Raw genomic sequence first — 23,334 nt, 5'->3', positions numbered from 1 at the left:
CTTTCAATAAATTTGTTTGCTTACATTAGTTAGATTTCTAGTATGCAGAAAGTCGATTTCTAGTATGCAGTCAATCAAATTGATAGCCCACTTTCTTTCTTCACTTGTGTGACTGCATTTCCTGGTTCTCTTTCAGCTTGTCTGTCCACTCCAGGCTCCTACCACACCAGGATTCTTTTAGCATTCCTCTTTCTTCTTTTTCTATAACTGCCCATTCCTAGCTGCCTTTTTCTGCCCTTTATATTTTCCCTCTATGAGATTTCATTCAGAGCTGTGGCTTTGACTTTCATTTTTACACTGAATTTACGACTCCTGCATTGATCTAACGCTACATTTGCCCGCTATTCGTTATCCCCATATAGATGTTACACGACCAACTCAGACTCAGTATGACCCGAATCACACATCTCTCATTAATTTAAAAACTAGTTTCCTCTCCTTCATTCCTGATGTCTGTTATCCAGTCACCCAGGATGGAAGATTGACTGAGAGTTTTAACTCTTTCTTCTTTTCACTGTATTGAGCATCTGTTGCTTTTGTCTACTCTATATGACAATTTCTTCTAGAAAATTGCACTTCTCTCATTCTATGTCAATCATGGTACCCTGCCTCCTTTCTTCACAGGAATGGTCATGTGATCTATACAGAACAAATATGTATAATATATTTATAATAGATCAATATTGGAAAAGAGAAGGCATTGTTCTTTAAGCTGCTAAGCTGGGAGAATGTAAACCTGTCCTGTGGAGACAGCCTATTTAGCAGAATACACTCAATATATAAATAGAATAGGATGAATAAGTGGAGTACATAGCCTTGAACCTAAGCCTAAAACTATGTCCAATCTAGACTTTCCAGTTCTTTGACCCAACAAATTTTGCTGACTTTTTCTTAAGGTAGTTTGAATTGGGCTTCTATCATTTGTATTATGCTAAAGAGACCTAATATTGGGTTGGCCAAAAAGTGTCTTCGGTTTTTAAATAAAAATAAAAGGAACATTTTTCCTTTTCACCAAGAAGTTTATGGAACAACGTATTCACACTTTTGTTCCACTACCTTTTGCCATTTTTCAGGCAACTTCAAAATTTCATCTTCCCAAAACTTCTTATCTTTTTGAGAAAAGAACTCTTCCAGGTGCCTTTTACAGTCTTGCAGGTAATTGAAATTTTTTTGCATTAAGAGAATTTTGTAAAGATCTAAATAAATGGAAATCCGAAGGTGCAAAATCTGGTGACTATGGCAGATGAATCAGAACTTCCCAGCCAAACTGTAACAGTTTTTGCCTGGTCAACAAAGAAACATGTGGTCTTTTGGTATCCTGATGGAAGATTATGTGTTTTCTGTTGACTAATTCTGGATGCTTTTCATCAAGTGCGGCTTTCAGTTGATCTAATTGGAAGCAATACTTGGTGGAATTAATCGTTTGGTTTTCCGAAAGGAGCTCATCATAGAGGACTCCCTTCCAATCCCACCATATACATAACATCACCTTCTTTGGATGAAGACCAGCCTGTGGTGTCGTTGGTGGTGGTTCATTTCGCTTGCCCCACAATCTCTTCCGTTCCACATTATTGTACAGTATCCACTTTTCATGGCCCGTCACAATTTGTTTTTGAAACGGAACATTTTCATTACGTTTAAGTAGAGAATCGTATGTGGAAATATGGTCAAGAAGGGTTTTTTTGCTTAACTTAACGTGGAACCCAAACATCAAAGTGATTCACATAACCAAGCTGGTGCAAATGATTTTCAGCGCTTGATTTGGATATTTTGAGTATGTCGACTATCTCCCACGTGGTATAACGTAGATTGTTCTCAGTTAGTGTCTTGATTCGATCACTATCAACTTCAACTGGTCTACCCAGTTGAGCATCGTCCAGAGAGAGATCTCCAGCACGAAACTTTGCAAACCACTTTTGACATGTTCGATTAGTCACAGCACCTCCTCCATACACTGCACAAGTCTTTTTTTTTGCATCTCAGTTGCATTTTTACCTTTTTTGAAATAATAAAGCAGAATATGCTGAAAATCTTGCTTTTTTTCTTCCATCTTCAATATTAAAATGGCTATACAAAAATTCACCAGTTTTGATGAGTCTTTTTATAAATGCATGCTGATATGACAGCTGTCACATACAATCTAACAAAATTATTTTGAATGAAGTTAAAGACAACTAAGTGCTACTAGAGCCATCTTATGGAAAAAAACGAATGAAGCTTTTGGCCAAACCAATAGTTTTTTAATCCTGTTACTCTTACATTCAAATGTCTCACATGCATCCTTTCTTTTCTCTTCCACTACTGCTACACCACTCAATGATTTCATGTCATTCTTCTATTACAACTGCTACCTTACACGTCTGCTTGCTAACAGTCTATTGATCATCTAATATATCCAACACACTGCTATCAAAGTTAGCTTACTAATAAAATGTGGATTATATCACTCCTTTCTTTAAATATCTTCAGAGTTTATTGCATAGTGAACGAAGTCCACATTTCTTAAAAGGCATGTAAGGTTTCCCCAAATGAGCATGATCTTAGTCTGAAACTACAATTCATTCACTTATGAATAAGCACCTACTTTTTTTTCAGACATCACTCTGGATACAGTAGATATAGTGATGACAAAGTAGCTTATATTCCAGTGGGAAGGTTGCAACTCTTACAACTCCTTCCATAGCATCTTTTGATCTAAGGACAGTCATACAAACCCCTGCTCTGAGTTTGCTGTTCTTAGTTTCCAATGATTTCCCCCACTTGTTTAAGAACAAAATCCAATGCTAAATTCTCTATGTGGTTGACCATTTAACAACACTTTTCTTATGTTTCCTCAGTGATTTATTTACATTATAGTACAAAGTTAATGAGTCTTGCTTTACATAATTGCTTACTTGCTTAAGCAGTTGCTTAACTGCTTAATGTGTCTTTCTTGCCTTAAACAAAAACTTCTTGAGGGCAGGGCACAGATTTTATTCACCTTTGTAGCCCATCATGCTTTGCATATAGTAAGGACTCATTAAATTTGTTGTAATCATATTTGTTGAATGATTGTTATTGAAACATAAATGCAAGAAAACATAGAATGTTATTGGATTATCGTACCTATTATACAACAAGTTATCCTAGGTGCTTTTCATAGGTGATTTAATTTAATCCATATAACTTCACACTTTAGGAAACTAAGGCAAAGGGGAATAAAGTAATTTATGTGAAGGTCTCAGATAGCGGCTGTACCAAAAGATGTACTCGGATTTTTCTGACTACAAAGCTCAAACCCTTTCTACTTTACTACATAACACTCTGGTTTGTCGCTATCAATAATATGAATATAGTTTTAATTTAGTGGGCCAGATTCACCTTGGTCACAGATGGGCTTCAGTTGTAAAAGCTGAGATTTCATGAAAGTTCATGCCCCATCTGTTTGGTGATTTCATAAAGAAGAAAAAGTTTTGTAAATTTGAGTGTTATTTTTTGATCGAGTTACTCTCTAAAAATGCATAGTGCCGACCTGAAAGAGCAGAAATTTAGTCATAGTTTTGACAAAACACACTGGTAAAATCAGAATATCCCAAACATATACTTTTCTGAGTGTATTACATATTAAGAAAGGAAAAAAAGTTGTTGGTTTTGTTCTCCCCTCCAGGTTTTCTCTTTTTTCCTTAACGTTTTCAGTTTGTATTCTAATCCCTATCCAAGAAATAAGCTATAACTCCACTCTGGTACAAGTTCATTTTTGTTGACTTTGAGCAGGTTACTTAACCACAGTCAACTATTTTAGTCACCTCATCTGTAAGGGAATACCCAAAAAGGTGAATATCAAACTTCAGATAATAAATTTGTTTATGAACAAAGGGATTAGGATTATGCTCAACTGGAAAACTTTGCACTGTACTAGAATGATTTGAACAATTATCATATTTGTAATTTATTAACTATAAAATTACTTCCTCATTTTGGAAGTACTATTCTGCCCTTTGATACTTAATGTGGTATCATTAGGTTCAGGACATATAATACTGTATAATAATGAAATATTAGACTGTGTGGATTACTAGTTATCATTCAAAATAATCATTATTTTATGATGGTTAAATAAATTCTCATTTGCACTTACTTGATGTAAAATACAATATAAAAACAAAATGACCTGGTCATATTTTCCAACGATTATCAATTTCAGTTTACCTGTCCTGGTGATTGTAAAGGAAAAACAAGTATTTTTGACATACATTGTTTTTGAGGGTGTTTACTTTTTAAAAGGACTTGGAAATTTAGTTGATAGTATAAGTAAAAACTACAAAATAAATAGGAATAACAATTTACTAATTTTTCCCCACTTTCTCACTCCTTTCTGAAAAGGTGACTCTAGGAAGAATACAGGGCCTAGACTCTTTGCTCCTAAGGCTCAGTTTTCTCATCTGCAAAATGTGGATAATAAAACCTAATCTTAATGAGATTGAGATTACACTTGTTTCACACATTAATGGTATATAACCTAGTGCTCTGTCACTTACCATTTGAGTGAACTTGGCCCAGTTACTTCACTTCTTTGAACTTTTTTCTCATTTGTAAATTGTGGCTAATATAATCTGTCTTGCTCATGTAGGTTTGTTGTGGGATCAGATAAAAAATGGCATGTGAAAGTGTTTTCATAAAGTACTAGAAAATGTAAGGATAATTATTTCCAAAGCAACTACCACTGGTCCAATTTTCCCTGCTACATAGTGCTGTATGTTCTTAGATAAAATATTATACAGAAGGGAACTCAAAGTCTTTTCTCCGTATCACTTCCTTTTTTCTGCATCTGCTTTCCTAGGGAAACAAGATTTAGTTCTACCTTTGTGCTTGTCCAGGTTATAGAAAAGGCATTAGTGGCAAAGGATAGCAGTTGCCCCATTCTAGCTGCAGTTATTCAAGAATAACTGTACAGTTAATGAAACTTCTGCCCTTTCTAGGTGTAAATAAACAATTCTTGAAACATAGTCTTTTAGATGCTATATAAACAATGGATTCCTAAAGAGAACTCTTCTCTAATAATGAAAAAGCAACTTGTATATAATTACAACTAGATGATTGTGAATGTTTACTAATTGAAGACGATTCATGAAACTATACTCTTGAAGTATAGTCTTCCTTGAATCAGAGCAGCAGTGTAAGTTAATATAAAAAACCAGAAATAATAGCATACGGAAAAAAACCCAAGATATTTCCAATTGTTGATGATCTTTTTCTTTCTTAACAATTAATTTAATTTCTTAAACAATGAATGATAAAGTTAAATTGAGAGAGAAAGGGAGAAATTTGTAAAGCTGAATTTTTTGTTTATTAACTTTCTAGGATGTAGTTATAATGTATCTTAACTCTAATCCCTGTCAACTGTCTCTTCTGCAAATTAATCATTTACAAAACAGATGGCTACCCTCTTGTTAGAGAGCTAGAATTCAAAATTATGTTAAGGATAGGGACAAATTATGCATATAACCACTCTTTTATTAAAGCTGGTCTCTAAAAAGGAATACATTTTAAAACTTACCCCAATGAGGGCAGTATGAGTCTTCCAGGATTCTAGAAAGATTCTATCCAGAATAAAGTATATAAAAAAGTTTTTTTAACTTGGTATATGGCTTAATGCTATTTATTGAACTTCCTATGTATGTAGGGCAAAATATCGCATCCACCACACAAAACTAAATGTGATTGGAAGGATGTGACATTGTTGCAACATTGTTGCATGCTGACACAATACCTCACAGCTAGTTTAAATCCTTCCTTCTCTACAATTTTTATATTACTTGGATTTAATGGAAACCCAGAAAACAATAATGAACTTCCCCAAGAAATAAACTCATTATGCATCCATCTTTTCAAGTCAAGGTAATTTTAAATGGAGAGAAAGCTATTTACCATAACATCTACATAACATTATGGACAAAAAGTCAGACTTTAGAGCCCAACTACCTAGGTTCAAATCCTGCTTCAAAGAGATAATAGCTGTGTAATCTAGGGTAAATTGCTTAACTTCTCTGTGCCTCAGTTTGTTCATAAGTGAAATAATGATAGTAAAACTCCGTATCTCATAGGGTTCTTGAGGATCAAATGAGTTGCTACCTGCATGGTAGTACTTGGAATACAGTATACATGATATAAACCTTTGTTAAATTAATTTAGCAGAAATAGTAATAAGAAACAGCAGGAAGAACTTACTGAGAAACGTCTACAGTTACCACTCTGTTTTTGTCAGTAATGAAAGCTATTTCAAAAAAAAATTCTGAGAGATTTCCTCTGCTTACTTTCAAGTCATCAAGTATCCATTAAATACCTGCTGTGCCTGGTGTCCTGGGGACACAAAATAAATTTAGTAGTCTCTGCCCCTCGGGAAGTTACAGTCTTTCTACACTAAATTTAGAATAAATGCTCACGGCGCAAAATTCAAAGAAACATGCAACAAAAAATACTAGAGTGCCGCAAAAAATTAACCTGGTAAGTAAAACTATTCACAAATTCAAGATGTATATTAAGAAAAACGCAGTTACCAATTGGGAATGCATTTATTTTGACATCTACACAGAGAGCTGCTAACTACAATGATTCACATCAACAGACATTGTGTAGAAATAGTAATACTTTCCTTTCTCTCTGGGGTATTTGACAAAACCTGAGAGCGATCCCGCAAAACCACAGCGAATGAAAACTGCACTGGGAACATTAAAGGGCTTGTGACTGGTGCCTAAGAACCAGGAGGACAACGTGGTGGGCTCGGTGAACACCCGGATCTGTGAGGCAAAGACAGGCTCGGAACCACGATCAGGATTAGGGACGAGCTTGTTCCCGCGACTGATACCGACCAGTCCGCAAAGCCCAGTGGCGCGAACCAGGGGGCTCCCTTCGTGTGCGATCTCCAGGGCGTGGGGGACGCCAGGCTGAGAGACTACGGGTTCCTCAAAGCTAACGGTCCCCACGCCGCCTCCCAGATCTCGAGGATGGGCATCCGAGAGCAAGTCCGGGCCACCACGTCCCGGCTTGGTGGGCCGCTGAGGTGCCAGCCGGGGTTACCCGAGTCCGCTGCCCTCGGCTCGGCCCCCCTCAGCCCGCCGCCCTTGTACCCGGCCGGCACGTCACTTCCGGCGCGCGCGCCCGCTGGTGAAGAGGGACAGGGTCGGGGCCCCGGCGCGCGGCTGCCGGGGGGCGCGCAGGGGGGGCGGGGCGGGGCGGGGGAAGGGGGAGTGTCTGCCCGCCGGAGCCGCCGCCGCCGCCACCGTTGCTGCCGCTGCTATCGCTGCTGCCGCCGGGGCTGAGGAGTTTGCTGAAGCCTTGGCCTCAGAACCGGCCCAGTCTTCCCGCCCGCACTCCGGGCGCCAGCGCCGAGAGCACTGACCGCTCTGACCGGTGCAGAAGCAGGAGTTGCCTCAGCCTGTGGAGCGGCGGGGACGGCCCCGGCTCCCCTTCCCCTCCCTGACCCCTTCCTTTCATCGTCTCAGTCATGGGGAACGCGGCGACCGCCAAGAAAGGCAGCGAGGTGGAGAGCGGTGAGTCAAGGGCTGGGTCTGGGGGCCCGCCGGGCGGGCCGGAACGGGGCACCGAGCGCCCCTCCGGGTCGGAGCCCGGAGGCCGCTGACACGGTCCAGGCCTCGCAGCGGCCGCCGGGAGCCACTCGAGGGGACCCTGGGGACCCGCTGCCTTCCTCTTCCACCCCCTCCCCCCAGCTCCGGCGAGAGGGCTGAGCGCCGAGGGCCGGATGGAGAGGGCAAGGGAGGAGAGCGGTCCCCGCAATTCCGTCTTTCACTAGAGCGCGGGGCGGGTGGGGGGGGGGTCTCCTATGCTTAGATACTTCCCCAAATATGGTCCGGATAAAGAAGTCTCTTGGACCATCCCAGCCCTCGCTCCCCACCCCCCCAAAACGCGGGCCCCCTCTTTGGGAGCCACAGGTAGTGTTGTGAGCAGAGTTGGCTCTTTTCCCTCCATCACTTGGGTCCATCCCAATCTTATCATCAGGTGAGGGGCTGCGGGTCTGGTCCTCCGCAGGTGAGGTTAATCCTAAGTGGGCAACTACGTTTTAGAGAGCCTCCATCTCTTCAGATTAGGAGTGGAAAATATAATAAGAGTAAACAAAAACTTTTCCCACTAGAGAAAAAAAGCAAGGCAGGTTTGCCTTTTCTTGAGACATGAAAGAATTTGCTACAATGTCTGTAAAACTTAAAGGTCACTCTGAATTGAAGTGCTTCCAGAATATGGTGGATTTCTTCTGAGAGCTGAAAGTGCAGGCACTCTACACTTTACACCAAACAGTAAAGAGTCATGAATTTCTGTATGGCTATATGGTTTTATTTATTTATTTATCAATCAATCAATCCGTCAGTCAATCTGGATGGTTTTTGCCTTTGCCAGGTTCAACTCAGATTTGATAATTCAGGATGAACAGAAAACAAATAGTATTCATTGTGTGACCGGGAGTAAATGACATCTCAGCACTTGAGGGAATGCCTGATGAATTTATTCCAGTTCCAGTTTTTACTATGTTTTAGGTTAATTTCATAATGTAGCATGAAGGAAATAGCTTTTTTCGGTATCAGTAAAGCAGAATCGATTGGGAAAGATCTAGTCATTCATTTTGTTTAATGTGAATAGTTAGATCAGATTATGTGGTTTGTGTTTCACCAGTAAAGTTGTGGTGTTAATTTTCAGGAACTCCAGAAAAGTTTCATGTCTTTAATATGTGATACGGAGATTTTAAAAAGCCAATATAGAGGTAGAATTTTAGTGTTTTTTTTTTTTCTTTAATTGCACAAATGTAGTAACTAACTGTACAAAAAGTATTAAAAATGCGGAAAGTAAAGAATTACTTGTGCCTTTCATCATTTTCCTTTTTAACTTAAAGCTAAAGGTAAAACATGTGCTAATTGTATTACAAAGAGTGTGCTTGGTAATGGAATCATATCAGTGATTTTTATTAACAAGTGCTGGCCTGTACAGTGTTTATATGTTTAACAGTGATAGTAGACTCTTTTGTGATCTATATATTTCCATTTTTAAGTTACCAAACTAATTCTCCCCTAGACATATTAATTTGAAGCTTGTAGCTATGGGATAATCTTGGAATGTTTACAGGAAACGAAAGGAAACTTTAGATGTTTATCAAAATATCTTGAAATGATTCCTGTGAATAAATTCTTTCCTAAGCTTTAACTGTTAGTGATAGCCTAGTTCTTAAGTATGTTAGCCAGCTTTTTATATAAGTTTATTTATGGAAATTGAAGGTCATTATAGTAGTTTGAATAAATGTTGTGAAGTGATAAAAGAAAATAGCAAGCTATGTCTCATTGGGACAATCATTGCAAGTGTCACATGTTGATCAGTTTGTAATTTCATTTGGAGCAATGTTATCAGGTGCATGTTGCTGCTGTTCTATTGTGGTGAACAAAGAAATCTTATCAATATATCTTAAAACTTAATGAAAGAACAACTTTTACCATTATATACCTAACTGTTCTGTATAGTTTTTAAAAATTACTTTTGAAAATATATGCCTTTCAAAATTTGAATGTAGTTATTTAAACTTCAGCTGATACATAAAAGCATAAACTTATAGAAATATAAGTGATTCTAGAGATCAGCCTGTGTAATCATTCCATTTCAAAGCCAAAGTGCCTGAAAACTACCAATAGGAAAATGTTTGATTTGAAATGATGATATAAAAATATCAGGCCAGTTAGGATTTGAGGTTTGGCCCATGCCTCATACAGGTGACTCTGGAGCTTAGTTCTAAAAATATTCCAGAAGAATGAAGCTGGGCATAAAAATATTTGAGAACGGTCTTAGTTAGCTTTGACCATCTGGTGCTTATGTTGTACTCTATTGAAATCTATCCCCCTACACTTAGAATAAAACATTTTCTGGGGTAAGACTTGAAAGCCGGGGAGATTTCATTTTCATCTCCACAGTTTCTGGAGATCATATTAAGTTGGGTACCTATTATTCTACTGTAGTGAACTAGGAAATTGTATTGATATGTCTTAAAACTTAATGAAAGAGCAACTGTTACTTTTACATACCTGTTCTGTGTATTTTTAAAAAATTACTCTAGTAAAAAATATGTGTCTCAAAATCTGACTGTAGTTATTTAAATTTCAGCTAATATGCAGAAGTATAAATTTTAGAAAAATAAGTGAGCATACAATTCTCTGAGAAATTTTAAACTTGTCATTCAAAATTGTTTTACTTATCCTGTCTCCCACTTTTTACTTTACTCACAGTCCCCAACATAAAAACAGATGCCACTTATTTTAGCCTAGGAGGGGTTTTTTTGTTTGTTTATTTCATTAAAAAACAAACAAACAAACATTAGATTTCCTCTACCCCCCACCACATGTTGCTTGGGGGCTTTGTGTTACACTCTTAGCGCCAAGGTGTTGAGACCTATGGGTAAAGTGTTGGTAGAGATTTGGATGCAGATTCTCCCATGACTGCAAGTGGTAGAGCCACCTGTAAGCCAGTGTTCATATAATGACTTTTGAATGTCTTCCAGAGTCTCTCTGTCTTAAGAAATTTTGAAGGTGAATGGAAGTTAAAGAAAGTCACCAGTAGACTAGTTTCAACCAAAATGCAAGTTTCATAAAAACTAGCATTTTTTTAAAGGCTTACTATGTGCCAGGTTCTCTAAGTACTTTGCATGCATAATTTCACTTAATCTTTTCAACTGTATGATATAGTTTAGTTATTTCTCCATTTTATAGATGAGAAAAAGGAGGCTCAGAGAGCTTAAATGACTTGTCTAAGGTTGCACAGTTAGTAAGTCAAGGAGTAATGTTTGAACTTAGGCAGGTTAACCCCGGAACCTGAAATCCTAACCACTGTGCAAACAGCCTCTGCATCCAATGGAAAATCTGATTCTAAGATACACAGAATAGCTTTTACTTCATTTTAATCAGTTTATTATTATAGACAATTTTGGTGGTTTTCAATAGTGTCTTTATTTGGATATAGTAGATATCTTAAATGAAAGAGTTTATTTTTCCTTGTACTGTCTTCTAGATTCAATTTCTGTAAATTGAGGATGAAGGATTAAATTACCTTGAAAGTCTTTTCAGATTCAATATGGTATAATTTCAAATTAAGCCATAGAAAATTAATTTTGTATACCTAAAGCCTTCATTAATATTTGTGTTTAATTCTTTTTTTCTCATTTGTAAATGTATACTTTCCCTTTCTGTGAAATAGCCAATTGAAAAGTTACTTTTGAACTTATATTGCCATTTTAAAAGTATTTGGAAATTTGCATTTTACCATGGTTTACAATAGCACTACCCAATCAAACTTGCTGCTGTGATGGAAATGTTTCTATCTATATTGTCTCATGTGGTAGCCACTAGCTACATGCAGCTATTGAGCACTTGAAATGTAACCTGGGCAACTGAGAAACTGAATTTTTAACCTACATGTGGCAGTTAGTGTTTGGTATTTGGACACCACACGTTTAGAGCATAGCTGTCTTTACATGTAATAAAAACGCCAACCCATCTTTCCATCATCTTGGTAATTTGTGGATCCTCACAAGTTTGTATAGATGAACAAAATGCTGTATTTGTCTTTTCTCATATTAGAAATTAACTTATTTCTTCAGTATTTCCTCTGAATAAGCATTTATAAACCTAGTGAACAGGTTATTATAGCTTAGTAATTTGTGTATAATCTGTAAAGTTAGGTACAAAGTTAATTTCCTTATTGGACTCTACTACAATTAGAATTTATTAGTTTTTAATACTGAATCCCAGTGAATACATTTTTTATTGAAAATTTTTATAGATTTAAATGTTGATTAGGAACAAGTTAAGTGATCTCATATCTTTAAACTTTTCAATTATATTTTTTTTAAAAGAAAATCAGCAACAGATATTTATTCTATTTTAATAGACTGACAGAAGAATTTTGGAGTAGTCTTCCTTAGGTTAAAAAATAAAGAAAAAAAAGTCAAAATAAACAGCCACACTATTTGGATGATAAATACATATTATCTCATACAGTTCCATGATTCTGTGATTCATTTTGTGCAGATCATCTACTGTGTAAAATTACCCTCCTGTTCAGGAACCATTTTTCCCATTCTCCTGGTCAGTGTCCTCTACTTAGGATATAAACAGATTGTTGCTTTTTATTGCCAGCAGCAGGATAATTAGAGGCATGAAAGCCAGTTTAGAAAAGTAAGCCATGGCTGAGTGGCAGAAGCAGCAGATGAAAAGATACTAGGTAAGCCAGCATAGCTATTAAGATTCTTTCAGATAGTAAGGAGTTGACCATAAGTCATTTTGATATTCCATTAAATTAATAAAATAAATAATTAGTTTAATTTATAAAATTGTCTATATATCTATGTGATAATAAATGTTAGTAGACATATGTGTCCACATTTCCTCAAGGGAATAAATCTTAGGTTTTTAACAGAAAAAACTATGTTAAATAGGAAAATGTGGAACTTATAGGAGGTAAATATACCTAGGTCAGTACCATATTATTTTGAGTATTTTATCTTAATTTAAAAAATATTCCTCAAGAGTCCCTGTATTGTTCTTTTCTTTGTTCATTTGTTCATTCATTCATTCTACATATTGAGTTCCTAATATGTGACAGACTTTATGCAAGTCTATGGGAATAAAGGTTGAATAGGATACAGTATCTGCTCCAGAGTACCTGTGTTTCAGAAGGGGGGGACAGACATGTCAACAACTTAATGAAAAACAACAACAACAAAAAACTGTTACAAATGCTTTTGTAAAAGTTCACTGGGGGAACCAATAGAAAGTATGGTCATTTCCACAGAGGTGGGGGGAGGTGAAGTTCAAAAAAGACTGCAAAGAGGAGGTGAGCCCTGAGTTGAACATTGAAAATCGTAAATGTTCAACAGCAGGATCACAGGAGGAAGTATGTTCTGAGTAGAGAGAGCACACAGAGTGAGTAAAGATACAGAGGGGTGAAACAGCATGACATATTCAGGGAAGAAAGTAAGTTGTCCATTATGACTAAATGATAGAGGATGGGGTTCGTGGTAGGGAAGAGGGGAGATTGTACAATGAAAGATGAGACTGAAGAAATGGACAGAGACCATGAAAAGAGTTTGAATTTTATCCCATGGATATTAGGGAGCTACTGTGAAATAAGAGAAAGATATGATAAAATTTGGGTTTTAGAGAGATTACTTTGGTGGTAATGTGAAGATGTCACCATGGAACAAGTGAAGTGTTTGGAGGCAGGAAGATCAATTAGAAGACTCCCTCTCTCAAGTGAGGGACTTTGAGGGTCTGAATCAAGGTGGTAGAGGTAGGGATACAGGAATGATCTGAAATGTGAGAAATTTGGAAACTAAAAATAAGCAGACTGTACTGTACTGATTGCATGTTGGGAATGAAGAAAAGGAGGAATTGGGAATAACTCCCAAGTGTTTAGCTTCTCTGTCTTGGTGGCTGGGTTGTTATGCCAGTAATGGAGTTAGGAAATGGATATAAGGGGAGGAACAGATTTGGGGGTGCATATTGAACTCAGGGTGCTTATGGCATTTCTGAAAAATGATTTCTGATTGGTTGTTTTATGTGTGGATTGTCTATAATTCTCCCAGCTGTGGGGGAAAGAATGACCTTGGATGGTCAAAGGATCTTTTCCAAATTTCACCCTCATTTTGCTCCCCTTTTAAAGCCAGCTCTTTAGAAGCTATAAAACTATATATGACATCTGACACGACTTCTATAAATTAAGAACTATAGCCACTAAAAGTTTAGCTTCTTTGTTTTGAAAAAAGTAAAAGACAAAGCACTGATGAGAACAGCATAACTTTTAAAGAAACAAAATAATTTAAAGTCAGATAAAATGTTACTTTTATGATTAAAGTAAGCATCCTATAAGCTGTTGAGTTTTGTAGAGTCATGTGGAATAGTGGAAAAAACATGTAAAATATAGTACCAACATATATTGTACTAAGTAAATATCAATATTCTTCCCTTAGCGTTCTTTAAAATTGATATTAAAAAGTTAAAGTGTGACTTAATAGTAAGAATATGAACTTAGAATAAGAAAAATCTAAATTCTGTTTTCTAGTTCTTTCCATTAGTTTGCTTTAGACAAGTGTTTTAATACCTCCAAGCTGTACTATAAAATTGAGAAGGATGAATTTGATAAAGAGGCTGTGGCCTTTTCCAGCTTTATAATTCAATGATTCTCATATATTTATTAAAAGAAAGAAGGTATATTTAAAAAGTAGCAAGACGGGAATAAATTATAGAAGAGTCTTACAGAATTATGTGTGTAGAGAAATGGCAAATGATCCTCAGTGTGAGCAAATACGAGGTAATTTATTTAGGGGAAGTTTTTGATCTGTACTTAAAGAACGATAGCCTCTGAGTTTTGGCCTAAGAAACAAATTTTGGAATCACTGTATTGATCTTTGAAGATATTTTCATGTTCTGCTGTAGGTAAAGGGACCATTTAAATGTTGGTCATCAAGGGAGTGTATTAGAAACAAAACATAAAACAGTCTACTCTTAGTGTAAAATCCTTAACATATTATGTGTAGTTATGATGTTTTGTTTATAGCAGAACTGGAGAAAGTTAAGATCAGGGCAGCTAATAGGAGTAAGAGAATTGAAGGTCTATTGTATGAGGATAAACTTAAAACAAAAAAACAAAACCCAGAACTCTTCATTCTAGAAAGATTAGGGCTACACGATTGAAGTGTATAAACCAAATAGTATAGACAGAGAAAATCTGGGATTGTTCACCTAAATTTAAAACACTACAACTCATGGGCTATTCCTCAAAACTTATAAAAGCTAGTTGTAGAGCAAATAAAAGGAAGTACAGTGAAACCTTCGTAAACTTGGCTTAGAGAATAAATATATTTAACTGATTAGTTTAAAGGTAAAAACATTTGTGCTTACAAATTCAGGTAGTATTTTTATCAACTTAAAAACTGCTGGAAAGTGTTGATGCTTTTTTACTCTTTTTATAGGTTTTGTAACCCTTTCAGCCCCTTACAGCTTCAAAAAGACTCATCAGTATTAGTAGACCTCTTTCTTGCTAATATTGAGGTTTACTACCATAATGCAAATACCAAATTATTTCCCCTGATATGGAGGTATAGCTTAAAAGTTGCTTAAATAGATATAGAGGTATAACTTAACTTGCTTAAATAAAGATGGAGGTATAGCTTAAATTTTTATATTTCAATCCATTATAATTCATCTATTCATTTTTTTTAATTTCTGGGGGGGGGCGTGTAGGAGATACAGAGTTGTCTTCATGTAGCTCATAGTCTAGTGGAAGCTTTAGATAAGTAAATGCATAATCATGAGAATTTTGTAGGAAGTATATTATAGAGTATTTCCTGTAGTAACAATTTGGTTTTTCACTTTTTGGTTATAATATAAGTTAGATTCAGTAATGTTCTGTATCTATGTGGATAATTTTCTGAATCAAATTTGGGACTACTTGGGACTTCCCCGGTGGTCCAGTGGTTAAGACTCTGCGCTTCCACTGCAGGGAGCACGGGACTTCCCCAGTGGTCCAGTGGTTAAGACTGCGCTTCCACTGCAGGGAGCACGGGTTTGATCCCTGGTCAGGGAACTAAGATCCCACATACTGCGTGGCGTGGCCAGAAAAAAAAAAAGGGACTCGTTTAAAGAGAGAAATGAACTAATTGACAGTTCACAATGAAGGATAATTCAGTAGCACATTTGACATTAGGGCTGCCTTATAAAATCCAATGTAAATGCCATATCTTTAGCTGATTTGCTGTTACAGGTATAAAGTCCCAGGCTTTATGGCTGTGGTTTAAGGTTGTATTCCCTGTTGCCTACTATTCATATAATGTTAACTTTTCAATGACTTCTGAAATTTTTGTTTTCTAGTAAAACAACTGTTGAATCTAAACCTATGAGTCCTTGGCAAATCTGTATTCTCCATCTGGACTTTGACTCAGAAAATTAAAGATACTGTCTTGAGATCTCATTATTTTAAGGTTCTACTTAATGAGTATTCATTCAATTTCCACTTATTCAAGTAGAAGACCATATAGCATCAGCACACCGTTGTGGTATGTGAGCCACAAAATTGAAAGAAAGTGTTTATACAGATATTACTTAGCTTCTTTTCTAAGAGCCGGTTCTGCTAATTTAGCTCCTCCAATCCTAGCTCAGCTCCCTAGATGTATAGAAGCCATGAAAGGTTAAACTGGGTAAGAATATGAATCCCTCTTTAGTCTGTAGTCTTGAGGTTACTAAATAAGCTATAGTTCAACTGATAGAATGACGCAGAGACAGAATAGTCATTTGTTTGTCATTCATTCAATCCTTTAGTTATTCTCAATCAGTACTTAGTAAGTGCCTACCTTGTACCAGGCATTGTGCTAGTCCATAAATGCAAATATGAGAATAAATGTAAGACTTAGTTCCTATCCTTAAGCTGGGAGACAGATACATTCAGATATTTATGATAAAAATGTACAATGGTACACAGGTGCCTGAGATTGATACTAGGGTGAAAATACAACATAGGAGTTTATATGGGAATAAGTATAGAATTTCTGAGATCATCTTGGGAAATAGACTGTAACTGACTGAAATAGAAATTGGTTTTGAGTCCATTTTGGAGATGTTACATCTGTAACTCTAGCACTTCTACTCACATTGATTTCTCAGCTGTTTCTCCTACTACACATTGTGATATGTAAGGGCAGAGACAATATCTACCTTGTTTAGGTAGATATCCCCCAAACACAGTTCCCAGCTCATAGTGGAAGCTGAAACTATGGATAATTAAATGGATAAAAAAACTCAAGCTTCTTTTAGAAATGTTTACCCTCCCCCCTCCCCAGTTAGCAGGTACTTTCTCTGTAATATATTGACTGTTTGGGCCTAGTAGTTGATTTATTTGATAAGAGGGTACCTCTTTCCCTCTCTTCTTATTAGCACATAGTAGTTTATTCGACATTTGTATGTCAAAATTATATCACTTTTAATTGGTAGGGAGAGATTGGTCTCAGGCTTCAGTTAGGAAGACATTAGGTTAGGAAAAACTGTTATGCTCCCAACCTCTTAAAAAAAACCCTCCTCATTTGAGGCCTGAATGTTTGTGTATCCCCCAGATTCATATGTTCAATCCTGACTCCCAAGTTGATGATATTTGAAGGTGGGATCTTTGGGAGGTGGTTATGTCATGAGGGCAGAGCCTCATGAATGGGATTATAAAAAAGGCTGAGAGAGCTCCCTTGCCCGCTCCGCTGTGAGGTTAACAGTGAGAATACGGCTGCCAATGAGGAAGTGGGCTGGTACCAGACACCAAATCTGCCGGCACCAGATCTTGAATTTCCAGCCTTCAAAACTATGAGAAATAAATTTCTTTTATTTATAGGCCACCCAGTCTATGGTATTTTGTTATAGCAGCCCAAACAGACCAAGACAAGACCTATACCATTCAGCTGTATCACCATGTTCCTCGTCTGTGTTGCTGTCATTTACCAATCGCTGGCTCACTTACTTTCATTCATCAAAAACTTTGGGTCACAAAGTTTCTCTGTACTGTAAGCCCTGTATTCATCCTTGATGGCTTTAACTTCTACGTGATGACTCATCCATTACCATTGCATCTCAATTCCCTGACCACATTATCCTTATCCCCTTCTCTTCACTTCAGTTCAGATAGCCAGTCTCACCAGCAACCTTGTCATACTCATTAACTGCACAAGAAACACTATTGTAGGCATGTCATTCTCTGATTACAATGTCCTCTCCTTATTGTTTGCTTTTTAAATATTCCCATTATGATCATTCTTCATTAGAACCTCTTGCTTCTTCATTTTTTCTTAACCAGTTTAGATTACGTGGTCCCTGAAATCCTTTGCACTTTTCTCTTTTTATCACATTCTTCCTTACAGAAGTCCAGTTGATAAACTTAACTTCCGCTTTCTTAGTGCTTTCAGCCAGGAGCTAAGCACTGCTGGAGAAAGCCACATGGAAGGGGCACTATAAATTCAACCTCAAATGGGCTGTCAACATGACTTGACAGTTGTACCGCATTTCTCTGATTAACTCTGTTTCCCATTCATTACGATTTCTATTTCATTCTCTTCTTTACACTTATGAAATCCCCATTATGTCTCTCATTCTAAGCAATGATCTTGCCTCGTATTTCACAAAGAAAATAAAAGGTATCAGACAAGAACCCCTTCAACTTCTTATATCAAACATCCAGATATCCTATATTTTAACTTTATCTTGTTATTCTGTTATAATAGAGGAGTTGTCTATTCCATTGATCTATTGTTAAATCACATCTCTCATTTAGTGGCTTAAAGCAATGACAACATTTATTTTGCTTAGGAAAGTGCACTTTGGGCGGAGTTCTACAAGGACATCTCATCTCTGTTTGACAACAACTAGCTCAGCTCAAAGGTTGGGGCCTAGAATCGCTTAAAGACTTGCTCATTCACATGTCTCCTTGTTGTGCTGGCTGTAGGTGGTTGGAACCTTAGCTGGGATTTTCAGCTGGAATATCTACAGGTGGCCTTTAAATGTGGCTTGGGCTTTCTTATAACATGGTGGTTGAGTTCCAAGGGAGAGGGAGAAGAGCCAGGTGGAAGCTGTATCCCCTTTTATGACCTAGCCTTAGAAGTCAAGCAATGTCACTTCTTCTGCATTCTGTTCATTAGAAGTGAGTCACTGAGATGAGTCCATATTTGAAGAAGGTGTATTAGATTCCACCCTTTGATGGAAGGATTTCAAAGATTTTTTGACATATTTTAAAAACCCACCACATCACACATCTTTCTCTGCAAGGCCAATCCCTCTACCATTACTCTGGATCCCATCCTCTCTTGCTTTCCCAGGAACCTTATGCAATTGTGTATTCTTTTTTTATATTCAACCTGTCTTCTCATTTGTTTTAACAATGTGCACCCCTTTTTCTTTAACTGTCTGCTTTTGCTTTTTGACTACATTTTCTTCCCTTTTTCATCTCTCACCTACTAAAGTAAACTAGCCTATGACTTACTGTACACGTGGCCATTTCAGTTGCCTTCGGTGGCTAAGCAGGTAATTAAAATCTGTGTTGGATAAAACCTGAAGCCAGGATTAAAAAAAAAAAAAGTGTTCTTTTTTTCCTCTTCTTGCTGTATTATAGCTACTTACAGTCATGATGCAGAGAATGTAACCTACACTTAATGCAGTTCAGCTTTTAGAATACAACACGTTTGAAAACTTGGTCTGCCTGTAAGTAAATCAGTATGTAACAACATAAAAACAAAAAAGTCTTAAAATGAGAGAGGGGCAAATGGCTAAAAGTGTGTGCAAGGAGGTGATCATAATGCTTGGCCTTGGGATTTATGCTTTTAAGGAGGAAAAAGGATATAAGGATATGAAGTAGAGTGAAAAGAATTGGAGACCTTGATAAGGTCTGAAGGTTGTTGGAGTTGAGATATTAAAGTGAGTGAGCTAAAAAGATAGATAGATGGTTGTCAGAGAGAGGATAGAATGAAATGGGTCTAGGGTATAATCTTTCAAGTAATTGTCTAAGATAAGGTAGGGTGGAAATGTATATATTAAGTGAATATAGTTACTAAACTAGAAAGGTTGGAGTATATACATACTAAATAAACATGTATATTAAATGAACTACAATAGCCTAGTTTTATTTGTAGTGTTAAATATAAGAAATATACTCATATGTACAATGCCTGTTTAAAAATTCTATTAAAAATCTTAGCAGGGGCTTCCCTGGTGGCACAGTGGTTAAGAATCCGCCTACCAATGCAGGGGACATGGGTTCGAGCCCTGGTCCGGGAAGATCCCACATGCCGCGGAGCAACTAAGTCTGTGTGCCACAACTACTCAGCCTGCACCCTAGAGCTTGCGTGCCACAACTACTGAGCCCACGTGCCACAACTACTGAAGCATGTAGGCCTAGAGCCTGTACTCCGCAACAAGAGAAGCCACTGAAATGAGAAGCCCGTGCACTGCAACAAAGAGTAGCCCCCGCTCGCCGCAACCAGAGAAAGCCCACACACAGCAACGAAGACCCAATGCAGCCAAAAATAAATAAATAAATAAAAAATATTAAAAAAAATAAAAATCTTAGGAAAGTACTTAAAAATTAGATTTTAACAATATAATTTTCAGATAAAAAGACAATATATTAAATGTATTTTAGTGGCATGAGTTTTCAATTAATAGTGTATAGCCAAAGACCAAGTGGGATCACGTTGGTTTATATATTCTGTAGATTAAAATATACTTCAGTTTAAATATGTATCTCTTCTTGAATTTAAAAATATTCATACTTGCATAGTTAAATGGGAATGTATTCTTATTCTCTGTGGAACTATATCTTTTATTAACAGCTGATTTAAATTTATCTAATTGAGAAAGGAATTGAATTATTCCCCTCCCCCTTTTTAAAAATCAATTAACTGAAAAGCCTTTGAGAATTTAGAAGCTAGCTACTTAGGTGATCAGAGGTTACTTGCCTGGGCACTTAATATCATTAACCTGGTGTCTGGATCACACTGAGATCTAGAAAGTAATAAAAGTGTTCTCAAAGAAATAATAATAGATGTTACAGCGTATTTATATTAGTTCACACAGGTACTTTCAAAATCTTTCCTAATCTGCAAATGGAGATAGTGCTGAGTTGTGAGATTTAGAAATTGTATATGATGTATACATTTCTCTTCGCACCTAGAAGTTGGTCAATAAATAGTGGCTATAGTTTTTAAGGGAAATCCTTAATCACTGTGTGTATAGATTGGGCACATTTTTTAACAAGTTGTCTGAATTGCAAGTTAATGGACAACTAGAAACAGCAAATTAATCTACTGGAGTAATGTTAGATTATAAGGAGCTGACATATTCATAACCTCAGGATCATCAAGAATAAAAAGACATAAAAATTCAGTGGGAAATTTTAGCGTTATCCACCAAAACTTTAAAAATTGCATAAAGCAGCTTATATCATTTATTTCTCACCATAACCCTATTAGTAAATACTATTATTATCATCACTTTTTTTTAGTAAGAAAATTAAGGCTTAGAGAAGTTTAACAAGGTCACACAGTTAAATGGCAGAGCCGTGTGCAATGCAAACTTAGTCAGTTTGTTCTAGGCCTTCTACTCATAATCACTAGTTATTCTGCTCTCCTAACATGGTAATGATAATTTTCTTTTAAAAATTGTACATTTGAAACTCTCCTAGAATCCAAAGAGCCCTTAGAAGATCTGTCTACCTACCATATCACCTTTTTAGACTATTACTTAGCTTTTCCTATGTGCCAGGTACTGTTGTTGGTGCTATATGTATAGTAACCCACTTAATCTTCACAACCCTTTGACATAGGAACTATGATTGCTCTTATTTTATACAAGAGGAAATTTAGGCACAAAGAGGCTAAGTAATTTGTCCAAAGCCACATGGTTAGTAAGTAGTCAGGCTGGGATTTGAACCCAGGCAGTGTGACTCTAGAGTCTGTGTTCTTAACCACCATGCCATATTGGCTGCTTTTCTAAAAATCTGTAAATGTTTTACTTTATTTACTTATCTCTTGCATAATAATCTTACCAGTGGTAGAAAACTCAGTACTCTATCAGCCAGGGTTACACCAGACAAACAGAATCAGTAGGCTATATATTAAGAGATATATTGCAAGGAATTGACTTATTGATTATGGGGGCTGGCTAGGCAAGTCCAAAATCCATGGGGCAGGCTGTCAGGAAGGGCATGCTGGAACTCTCAGGCACAGGCTGAAGCTGAAGTCCACAGGCTGACTTCAGGGAAGCTTCAGTTCTGCTCTTCAAGGCCTTTCAGTTGATCGAATCAGACCCACCCAGATTATCCAGGATAATCTTTACTTGAAATGACCTGATTATGGACTTTTCATCACATCTACCAAATACCTTCACAGCAACACCTAGATTAGTGTTTGATTGAATAACTGGAGACTATACCCTAGCCAAGTTTATACATAAAACTGATCATCACAGACATTGTTTTTTTTCTTTTTTAACCCTGGGGTGGAGGGTGGGGGGAGCTTTTCATTTTCCTAAGCCAGAAATGGAACTTTCTATTTTCTCTTCAACCTTCATTTATTTATTAATCACTCTGGTACCTCCTCAACACCATCCACCCCCCCACCGCCATTACCACAGCCAAAAAAGATTTCAAATGTTTTGCGATAGAAGGCATATACATATAAAGTAAAATTTTAAAAATAAACAGGAGCCTCAAAATAAAGTAGATTAAGATTGAACCAGAAAACTGATGGTGAGACTAGTTATTATATTTGAGCATAAAATTTAGCACTTTCTACATGCAAGGGAGTTATACAGTATAGAACCTCTTCCAAATTCACTGAAATTCTAACAAATTTAGCATTGAATTCTAACAGGAATTTAATCTATCTCAATATAAGGAGCATTGGCCTACATAATTCACAAGATAACTGTTGTTTAATAAAAGAGAGAACTCTCTTTAGATTCCTAGGTGCAAGAAGGAGGGTTTCAGAAAGCTGCCTGCAGTTATTATTTTTTGGCAATTTTTATTTGTATCTTGACCATTTTATCTTCTTTTGATAAATACAATTTAAAATGCCATAAGATCCTTTACTAAGAAGAGGATTTAAAGTGCTGCATCATAGACTTTCTAAAAAGGCTTATAAGAATCTTAAGTGTGTGTCTTACAGACCCTCTCAATTAGACAGTTGGGGTTTCTAGAAATGAGGACTTTGTCCTGTAACACAGCAGTCCCCAACCTTTTTTGGCACCAGGGACCGGTTTCATGGAAGACAGTTTTTCCACAGACGGAGCAGTGGGGGGAGGTTGGGGGGGGATGGTTCAGGTGGTAATGTGAGCGATGGGGAGCAGTAGATGAAGCTTCGCTCGCTCGCCTGCTGCTTGCCTCCTGCTGTGCATCCCGGTTCCTAATAGGCCTTGGATTGGTACTGGTCCACAGCGGGGGGTTGGGAACCCCTGCTACAGCAGCCTTACATGAGGCCCAAAGTAGAGAATGGCCTTTCAGAGAGAAATGTGAACGTGGCTTTTGTCTATTGGAGTTGATTGTAATATGATAACATGAAACCCAGGGTTTTAAAAGGAACTGTATCACTTAGATTGAAAGGGGCAGAGAGAATTCATAATGAAAAGAAGCCTCTGGGCCCTCAACCTCCTGTGGAAAGGAAGCAGGCTGAGAAGCTACTCAGCTCTAAACATAGGCCATTTGTTATGGAAAATGAAGGATGACTCAGAGGATGCAGCCAAGAAGCCAGAGAGTAGAGCTAAGAGACATGGAGAACCACTCCCAGGACTAGTC

The 23,334-nt window shown here is 37.1% G+C and overlaps 1 protein-coding gene across 4 annotated transcripts in view; it reads left to right on the top strand.

Moving 5' to 3' along the window:
* The first annotated feature begins 7,207 nt into the window (after nt 1–7,207).
* The window catches only part of PRKACB (protein kinase cAMP-activated catalytic subunit beta), a 148,656-nt gene continuing 132,529 nt past the window's right edge, over nt 7,208–23,334 (top strand). For 2 of the 4 annotated variants that reach the window (XM_082410459.1, XM_082410458.1), the window contains exon 1: nt 7,208–7,529. In XM_082410459.1, coding sequence (XP_082266585.1) covers nt 7,484–7,529 — 46 coding nt within the window. In that variant the 5' untranslated portion in view covers nt 7,208–7,483. The remainder of the gene's footprint in view (nt 7,530–23,334) is intronic. The other 2 variants (XM_082410461.1, XM_082410463.1) reach the window with 1 other exon arrangement.

The sequence above is a fragment of the Balaenoptera physalus genome (assembly GCF_965194825.1).
Source record: "Balaenoptera physalus genome assembly, chromosome: 1".
NCBI classification, from domain to species: domain Eukaryota; kingdom Metazoa; phylum Chordata; class Mammalia; order Artiodactyla; family Balaenopteridae; genus Balaenoptera; species Balaenoptera physalus.
The sequence above is the reverse complement of the archived record's forward strand: the minus strand, read 5'-3'. Positions and strand labels throughout refer to the sequence as shown.